This window comes from Electrophorus electricus, chromosome 19 (genome assembly GCF_013358815.1).
Source record: "Electrophorus electricus isolate fEleEle1 chromosome 19, fEleEle1.pri, whole genome shotgun sequence".
NCBI lineage: Eukaryota > Metazoa > Chordata > Actinopteri > Gymnotiformes > Gymnotidae > Electrophorus > Electrophorus electricus.
In genome coordinates, this window is record NC_049553.1 from 10,937,016 (window position 1) to 10,947,055 (window position 10,040).

The 10,040-nt window shown below is 40.3% G+C and overlaps 1 protein-coding gene across 2 annotated transcripts in view; it reads left to right on the plus strand.

Moving 5' to 3' along the window:
- The first annotated feature begins 68 nt into the window (after nucleotides 1-68).
- c19h20orf27 (chromosome 19 C20orf27 homolog) overlaps nucleotides 69-10,040 on the plus strand; it is a 21,599-nt gene continuing 11,627 nt past the window's right edge. The window contains exons 1-3 of one of the 2 annotated variants that reach the window (XM_035520107.1): nucleotides 69-261; nucleotides 3,826-3,922; nucleotides 7,453-7,604. In XM_035520107.1, coding sequence (XP_035376000.1) covers nucleotides 3,898-3,922; nucleotides 7,453-7,604 — 177 coding nt within the window. In that variant the 5' untranslated portion in view covers nucleotides 69-261; nucleotides 3,826-3,897. The remainder of the gene's footprint in view (nucleotides 262-3,825; nucleotides 3,923-7,452; nucleotides 7,605-10,040) is intronic. The other variant, XM_035520109.1, reaches the window with a different exon arrangement.

Below are 10,040 nucleotides of genomic sequence, written 5' to 3' on the forward strand. Positions count from 1 at the left end.
ACCGGGAATAGCTTCAATAGCTACCAAAGTACAGAGACCCTCGTGACTAACGCGGAAGTGATACTTACTGATAGATCAAGTTAGGGCGGAGTGAGTTGATATTCGTTTGGCCATCAGTAGCTAACTGACTAGCTGTCTAGCTTCTTGTTCATAAAGGAGTTGGTCATATACTTTACATTATTGTGTCTAAAATTAGAGAAACGTAAAACACGACCAGCTGCGGCTTTGAGCTTCTTAGGAACTGTGTGGACGACAAAACAGGTTAGTAACTGAATAAACTAGCTAGATTAAAAATCGATTCCTCATTATACAACAGCGAATGAGTTATTTACTTGCTTATCTAAGTAGATAGTGTTATAACGCCAGATGAAGCGTTTTGTATAATTCACCCGTTGCTATCTACAGTTAAGTTTCCGTTGTAATATCATAAATGGTTATCCTAGAAACAGCAACGGGCAGTTGCTAGTGTAGCTGTGTCCTGTAGCTGTTTTTCGCTGCAAATACTATCAAATGCATCGGTTTTTAATAAAAAGGCAAGCTGTTCAAGTGTTAACTCGTTGATATATTTGTGGTTGGGGGCGCCCTTGTAGTTATATAGTCACCAAAGGCACGAGGTGTTCGTTGAATTGTCTGAAATATGGTTTTATGATTTATGCGCTTCCCTAAGCATAAATGTGGTTGGTCGCCCTTTTCCCATTTGTGTAAGTGCAGGGAGTTAACCACCCCGAGACCTCCTCAATGAAGTGACACGTTGATTTCTCATGAATGTTTTTGCTTATCTGCGTTTCATGACACCTGAATAAGAGCAGTTGTTCTTGTCCATTTCAGAGCCCCAACAGTAGGGTTGCCTTGCTCCTGTTCAAGGCAATAAATATTGTCTTCAGTTAATAGATTCTGCCTCAAAACCAACACTTTTCTAACGTGGCATTTAGGTCTGGGCTTTGATGATGAAATAGGCTGCTTAGTTAAAAATAAAACGGCATTTTCGAAATAGCAAATTACAAGAGGAAGGGATGGAGGGATGTGTACACGCTGATATTCTTTATTAGATCCCTGTATCTAAGAAGCAGAAATACACTAATCTCTCTACAATATAAACAATGTGCAATACAAAACCTTAGGTATCTACAAAATCACTTTGAGATGACTTTTTAATGTGTGTGTTAGTGAAAGTTATATTTTAGTTTTATTTAAATTATTCCACATTCTCGTACTAATGCTTAGATTATTATTTGGGTACGTGGAGCTGATATGTGTGTCAAAAGCTGACTTCTGTCATCACACATTCAGCTTTTGCTTGATGACGATAATCAGTGCTTGAATCAAGCAAAAGCTGAATGTGTGCCTGCTAAACTAAAAGCTTGTGTTAAAAGCTGATTAGAAAATGAATTTGGGCAAAATCTCTAAGCAGTTGGGGGTCCGTGGGTTGGTGGTTAAGTGGATACTGCTGCACCACCAGGAAATGAAGTATTTGCAGAGGCAGAGGGTGCACATGAAGGAAGAAATCCTGTTGTGTCTTGGACTGGTTTAGTTCTCATGCAACTGACTTGAAAGGTGTCTGAACTTGCTGACATTCTTATTTGAGTTTCTGGATGGCAGTCCTTAGAGCAAAGAATATTTTCCAGGACCACATATGTCCCATGTATGCTATTTCCATGCACTTCCTACTGTAAATTGGATGGCTTTTTCTGAACTGACAGCTAAAGTGAAACCCTTAAACTATAAACTAACAAAAACAATAGTGATGTGATATGAATTCATATATTCAATTTATAATCAAGAAATGATATCATAGGTCTTCAAACTGTTTGATGATGTTGATGCAAGCTGGTATAAAAGAATCCTATCTGATTACTCGGTTCTTAATAAAAGAATCAATCAATTCAAAACCTCTATTTATTGTAACCTGATTCACTGTGTATAATAGACCAGTGGTTTGAATGGAGCAGTTCCAGATGCTTAGAACTTGAATGAATGAAGTTACACTTATATAGAACCTGGCTCAGTACCCAAGGACACTTTACAATCAACACAGCTTTTTACATCCAGTTAACACACTGGTTAGAAGCGGCAGCCAATTGCGCAAAGTTGAGCAGGAACAAAGTTCACTATAAGAAGTGTGGCATTCGGACTATCCATGGAAGGCTTCTCTAGTGTCGTGTGTCTCCTCCACAATAGCTGTGACATTGGAAATGCACTGTCAAGGGCAGCTGTATAATCAGGCACCTTGTAAGCATTCTCGCATCTGAGTGAGGAATTGGGAGCTAATGCTTAACTTTCTACATTCAAAAGAGCACGTATGCTGCTGTGTAGAATACAACAGATCTCAAATCCAGTCCTGGATTTTGTAATTATTGGCAGTTCATTGGATAATCAGTAAATCAGTAAATCATTGAATACCTAGTCATGTTAGCTTACTCCTGAAGGGATGGATGGTAAATCGTATTCTCTAAACCTCTGCTCCAGCACTTGAATGTGACAGGCCAATTTGTGCTAGTGGTCCTGGAGGGTTTTTATTCCTTTCAGGGACTTGAAAGTGACACTTGCAAGGCTATATCAGTCCTTGCCCTAGTTCTCAAAGAAATGCTAAATCTACCATATAATTATAAATAATCTGGTTCATGTTGTAAATCTTTTCATACTTTGGAGGAGTTTGAGATGTCAGCGCTGATGTTAAGACAAATGGTAACCCCTCAGTTTGAGAGGTGTGTGCGTGTGTTTGTGTGAGAGAGAGAATGCAAATTAACCAATAACAAATGTCAGTTGTGTTGTGCTCTGCAAGAACATGCTGAAAAGTCTCAGGGCCTAATACATTTTTGGTGAACATTCTGACCAACAAAAATTTATGCATTTTGGCATGTATCCCTTTTATAGCAATCATACAGGTTGCCTTTAACTATTTACCATGGAAATGACATTCACTAGTGAGTTTCAGGGTCTGAAAATCACACCGTGAGCTTTTGTTTACATTGCACCTCTATATCTTATAATTGAGAGTGTGCTTGTGTAAGAGTATGAAGTTATACATAAAATGAAAGAGAGAGAGATTTTGAATATCTGTACATCTTTTATTATTGTGCACTGCAGTTATTCATCTGAAATACACTTTGTAAACACACAGAGCAAAATAACTGCCTTTATTTTGTTTTAAGAGATCACAGAATGAGCAGTTAAAAATTAAAAAGCCAAAATGCGCAATTTTGGAATCCATTGTTAACACATACAAATTGGGTGTCAGCCTGTCAGTTGTTAGTCATTGCTTGGTGCCAAAAGAAAAGAGAAGAGAAGAGAAGAGGAGAGGTAGTTAACACCTCTCAGAGGCACAAGAATTTCAGTCAGGATCACAAATGTCTTCTATTCTGTGTTAAAGATGTGTCAGCTTCCATTTCTCTATTCCGTGTTAGACATGTCAGCTTCCAGTTTTCTCAAGCCAGTGTGTGGGATCTCAGTCTGGGTAAAGGTTTATCCATCATGGAGAACTTCCCCTCTGTTTGTTAGATTGTGGAGGCCCTGTGGGAGGTGTTGGGCTGCTCCTTGCTCCAGGGATGTCTACATGCATCAGGGACAGAATCCTGGGAGCTGTTAAAGGCTTCTCTATCCATAATCTTATTAGTGGTTTGTAGCTGTTTTTTTATTTGTTGTACTCTAGGGTATTTGTTGCACTGTGTTATTCAGCACAGCTAAGCAAAGTAAGGATACCTATGATGGAATCGGACTAGTCATGTTAAGTCAGGCACACGACTAATAGTATTTAAGAGATTTCTTTGTTATTTCCTGACTTCTCTTTCTCTTTCTTCTAATCGTCTTTTTTTGTTTTGCTCTCAGGATTATTGGGACTAGATGACAGTCGTGATGAGACTGTGAGAGTCTCTCTCTCTGAGTGTTGCTTAGACGGACATGAGTATGGCCACTGCAAAAAAAGGTGAGCCTTCTCTCTCACTCTCTCTCTCTCTCTCTCTCTCTCTCTCTCTCTCTCACTCTCTCTCTCTCACTCTCTCTCTCTCACTCTCTTTCCCTGTCTCTCTAGCATGGACTCCACAAAGTAAATACTTTCCCACACCATTAGCTATATGCTTTCATGTCCCTCTGTCTGTAACTTGCATGTTTCTTAAAGCAGAACAAATGCATAATTACATAGCAAGTGATGCTTTTGTTGTGCAAATGTTGAGAAACTGCTCTAAAAATAATCCCTCCATCAAGCTCACAGCTACTGAAACATACCACGAAGCTTACCCAGCCCTCTGAACCACCCGCTGGGTTTTGTTCATGAAATGAAGACTTCAGTAAGGCTTTCAGTAAGGCTCAGTGTTGAATAGTAATTGAATTTTGAATTCCTGCCACTGGGGTTTTGCTCTTTAGAAGTAGGGGTCTGTTCTGTGGAGATGGAGTGTATATCTTTTGTGTGTGTGTGTGTGTGTGTGTGTGTGTGTGTGTGTGTGTGTGTGTGTGTGTGTGTGTGTGTGTGTGTGTGTGTGTGTGTGTGTGTGTGTGTGTGTGTGTGTGTGTGTGTGTGTGTGTGTGTGTGTCATGTGATGGAGAAGATAGTCAAATTGAAAGTGCATAAGAGAGTTTAAACAAAATGCAAGATGGACACGGATTCACATGGGATATCGCAGTTATTTGCTTTCTTTCACAAAGTCCAGAATCTTGCTATTGCTATTGGCGAGACAAAGCAGTGCATCAGAGATTGAGAATAGCATTGGAAACCAAACCATCCCAAATGGTGACTGCCATAGTAACCAGGACAGGATTAAAAACGAGGCTGATCATTTCTAGAGCCTCTGTTGCACCCTTGGGCACTAGCAAGCACAGGCTTTTTCTCAGTCTCACTCTTCCTCTTTCTGTCCTGCTCTCTCTGTCTTGCATGCTCTCTCTTTAAGAAGTTCTCAGTACAAGAGCTCGACTGCTGCATCTGGGAGCCAGGACAGAAAGTAGTCTCGATGCTTGTCTTCCATGAGACCTGAAGCACGGTATTTGAAGCCAAGCCATACTTGAGGTTCGAAGTACTCGAGTTACGGATCGGGCTTTGACTGTTGACCTCATGTATGACGGGGCCGGTGCAATTTTGGCTTTGTAGGCAATAATCAAGGTTTTAAATGTGATGCGTGCAGCTACTCGAAGCCAATGAAGGGCGCGCAGCAGCGGAGTAATGTGTGTGAACTTTGGAAGCTTGAAGACCGGTTGTGCTGCTGCATTCTGGACAAGTTGTAGAGGTTTGATGGCTCTTGGAGGAAGACCAGCAAGTAGTGAGTTGCAGTAGTCTAGCTTTGAGATCACAAGAGACTGCACAAGCACCTGGGTAGCTTGTGTGGACAGACACAGACTGATTTGAACAGATGAAAGTTATGTGCATAGATTGAATGTCCCATAGATGTGCAGTACAAAACCTACTTACTCTTCGTATGTGTGCGTGTGTCTGTGTCTGAGTCTGTGTCTAATTGCATAACTGGATTACTAAGCAGCTGTAAACATGGTGAGAACAGAGCTTGGTCTGAAGACTCTCCTCCATATGTAGAGAAACTGACTTGTCTGAAGATGAAATACTTTACAATAACACAATCTAGAATTCCACTTCCATTCTAGATTTGTCGTGTGTTGTTGGGGAAATCTCACAGTAAGGACAGCCAAGCAACAGTACCTAAAACATTACAGAGTATTTTGTTATCACAATTTAGGATAAAGAGCGAGGTAGTCGATGTTACCAGGTTTTTACTTTGATATTGTTGTAAATGTCCCACAGTATCTTTTTTGCAAACCCCCCCCCCCAAAGATGGATAAAGATGACATTTCTCTTTAGACCAATTTATTATTTGTGTACAAAGTAAGGGTATAAATCTTTGACCTCACAACTTTTCAATTCATCGTGATTTAGAAAATTATTCATTGTAACATTTAAAATTTAACGAAGTTTTGGTTTGATTGTACTGTTGTGATTGATAGTTATTGTAAATTCCAATTGTTTCACACGCAGGTGTCCTTGCCTCTGAGACACACTACGCCCATGCCTGATGTAGACGGGCAATCTTCATTTAGTACATTTCAATTCAATCAAGAGACACTGATTCATTTTTGCACCTCATTTTTACTGAGGTGAGATTTCTGAAGGGCTTGGAACTTCTTTCTCATCTATTAATGTTAGTTCTATCTATGAAATATCACTACCTCACTAGTTTACGCCACAGGACTAAAGTAGTGTCCACATTGATCAGTGTTGTCTAATAATTCTCCCAGACATTTTTCTCATCTAATTCATGTGTGATATTAATTAAGCCCATGGATTGTGTGACCCATTTACATGGACGGTGGAGTTTAGTTTACTTACTGATTGTTATTCTATTTTAATGTCTCTGTTTGTTTTCATAATTTCATATTTTATGCATCTTTCTATAAAAGATATTTAGTTTCAGACTAATCTATTGAATTGTTTAGAGAGATTAGCATTTGCAGGAAATAGCACAGATGCAGCTACTGTCATATAATGTCTTGGTATGACATTGTGAGACAAAAAAGGACATTGCTGTCTTATATTAATCAAAGACAGTGATTCTTTACATACTCATGAATCTTATCGCGCCAAAAAAGCAAACACTCATTGACTAAACATGGAAGCGGCCTTCTTTATGGAAAAGAAAATCTGAAATTAGACTCAGATTACAAACAGTAATGAATGTCAACTGAACTGGTAGTACCTTCATTTAGTACAAAGGGAAACAAGGACTCGGCATTGGAGATGACTGGATCTATCTGTATTACCCAGTGTGTCACACTGTTTAGTATATTACATGTGCACTCCTCAAGACAAATCAACTTACATAGCTGATTCTGAATGTGTGTGTGAAAGGGCCTGGTTCCTACTACTGTCAGTCTTCATACTGACTGCAGCTCTTCATCTTAAAGTACAGCTGATTCACGAGTAGAGCTTCCCAGGCTGATGGGGACTGATAAAATTAGTCATCGCACAGACACTTTGGCCTGATTCCTCTCATTCACAGGGTAGCCATACTCCTGTAGAGAAATTTTCAAGAGATGACAAACATTTGATAAAGGACTTTGCTGTTCTTTTTTCCCCCATTGAGCTCTGCAGAGCTGTCAGAGTGGCACGTTAGATTTGTAATTATGCGGTGAAAAGCTACTCGCTGGTGCGGTGAACATTCTAAAAAGCTGAATAGAATGTGCCTTGATCCTCTGTTGATGAGCATAGATGTGGCTGTGTAGTACGTATGTACGTGTGTGTGTGTGTGTGTGTGTGTGTGTGTGTGTGTGTGTGTGTGTGTGTGTGTGTGTGAGAGAGAGAGAGAGAAAAAGACAAAGAAAACGACACCCTTTGCGCGTGCATGTGTGAGAGAATGGAAAGCGGGATCGTGTGTGCAGTTTCATGACTGTGTGTGTGTCTGTGTGTGTGTGTGTGTGTGTGTGTGTGTGTGTGTGTGTGTCTGTGTGTGTTAATGACAGCTTCTTCTAAAGCAGGGGGCATCCGCTTTGCTGAGGAACATGCCACCACAGCTGCTGCAGCCAGCGCTCACTCTCATGTGCACTTCGACGAGAAGCTGCACGACTCTGTTGTCATGGTGATTCCTGAAGCAGATGGAAACTTTCTAGTTAAGGTGAGTTTTGGTCATTGGTTTACCTGTGTATTATACAGTATATGGATATGATATGGAAGATAGGCGTGATCGCTTTAGTGGTGTGTGCAGGCAGCAGGTCAAGAAATGACTGCTGAATGATTAAATAAGCATGAACACAGTGGTAATCGTTGGCCATTGCACTTTCAAAGACTAGCTTACAAACCACCAAACCCAGAGCTTCCACTGAGCTTGGCTCTTATCAACACTTCACAAGTTGGAATTACTTGTGCAAGAATGGTGTTCTGAACAGTTCTTCATGCTAGTTTAAATGCCAAAAGAAATTCCACCAAGCACTGTTGCCCCAGCGTCTTGGGTTATGGATGAGGACTAGGAGCCTGAAATAAAAAGTATACAGTTTGCATTGAAATTTTGGCCTTTGCAAAACTGATCCCTGAACTGAGCCCTGTAATCATCACAATTTTTTTATTTGTCTACTGTGACCTTTTTGACCTCCCAGATGGGTGTACTGTGGGTTTGTTTATTTATTTATAAATTATAGCATTTACATGTTCCAATGAATGGAAACAAAGTGGAAATACATAGATCAATTGGGTCTAATTAGGCTGCCACCACCTCAGCAGCACCTCATTGCTGGTGTTATCCTGGCAGTGGTTCTGTGTGTGTTCTGGTGTTCTCTGTGCGATGTCTGTGCATTAGGTTTCTGGCATGGAACTTAAAGTTCAGTTTTGGTGTCATCAGACCATGAACTCTTTCTTATGCATGTCTTTAGAAAAAGTTCAACTAAGATCTGAACGTGCTATTTTTTTCCTCCACAATGCACGCCAGTGCACTTCTGTATAAGACAGATTTAGATGGCTTTTTTTTTGGATGTGCAATTTTGATTTCTGTCAGGTATAGTTTTTGCTTTCTCTGTCCTGGTGAATTGTAATTCTTTAACATGCCTCATCATAATATGTGGTAAAATTAATGCAATATAGTGTTTTCTCCAGCTAAAGTTTTCAAATGAACTACTGCTTGCAGTATCTTGTGTTTTCAGAGTTTGCAAGGGTGCTGTGTCATCCTTATTATGGCTATGTTTATCTCTAATTATTCCACGTGTTGATTTTATGGTGTTTAAAACACAGTGGTGTACGAGCCATTTTAATAAAATCTCTTATCCTACCTTTGGACATTGTTCCTATTTGTTTATTCTAATTTAGTTACCTGGGAAAAGAACATGATGTCATTATTCCTTAATGAGAATACTCAGCCTTTACTGTTACTGATTACCTAGTTTAATCTGATTCATGCACCAGGTGGTCTGTCAGTATCGCTTATAGTAATTTGGGTGAAAAAAGAGCATAGCTAGTTATATTATGTGATTATGACTGCTGGTTGAATTAGGTGACGCACACACCCACACCACTATGTCTTTGAGACCTGACATTGACAAAGCAGAACCCCTCATCTCCTCTGAGCTTCTCTGTTCCCTCTGAAGGCCAGGTGAAAGCCTTCATTTTAGGGCTTCCAAAATTCTGCTGACCTCTGTCTGATTAATGTGTTCGGCAGAGACCGGCATCTATGCCGTGGTTACTAAGCTGTGCGCGTTGTTTACCTCTGCTGTCCATACTGTGGCTGCAAATCATTGTGCTCCCTTCACCCAATGAAAGAGACCTGAACAGACTCTTTCAGTGTGTGATGTTCTGTCTTCTCTTGCCTTTGGCAGCACCACCCCAGAGTGCTTCCCCAGACCTTCAATACTCTATTGAATGGGGGCTTTGTGTTTTTCTGCGTTGGTTTGAAACTGGGAGTAGATAACAATGTCATTTTATATGAACTGCACACATGGCCTGAATTTGTGTGCAGTTTTGTTCGTGGAGTAAAACAGCGTTTGTTTGTTTGTGTTTGTTTGTTTGTTTGTTTGTTTTTAGTATTAGATTTTGGGTTTTGATTTGGTCTTACAGACTCCACTGTGTTTTGGACACCTTACCATAAAACACACACAAAATCTGTCATCTGCATTTTAATCTGTTCCTTTGTTTGTAGGTGTGAGTGAGTGAGACAGAAAACCAAACACACACTCTCTCACACACACTCCCTGCTTGACATGATGCCCAAAATCTGTCTGTCTACAACCCTATGTTGCCATAGAGACAGACACTTGAGGGATCTGAGACATGGAATCAACAAAGGGCTCTCTCTCTCTCTCTCTCTCTCTCTCTCTCTCTCTCTCTCCTCTCTCTCTCTCTCTCTCTCTCTCTCTCTCTCTCTCTCTCTCTCTCTCTCTCTCTCTCTCTCTCTCTCTGTGTGTCTTAGCTTCTCTCATCACATTGTCTGTATCTTTTTTTTCCATCACAGGATATTTTTTAAAACTGAGCCCCCTCCCCTATTTTCCCCGATTAACACCAAAAGGGCTCATATCTTTTCGTGTAATACTAGAAAGTATAGTACTACAGGTCCAGTGGCTTGGACCTA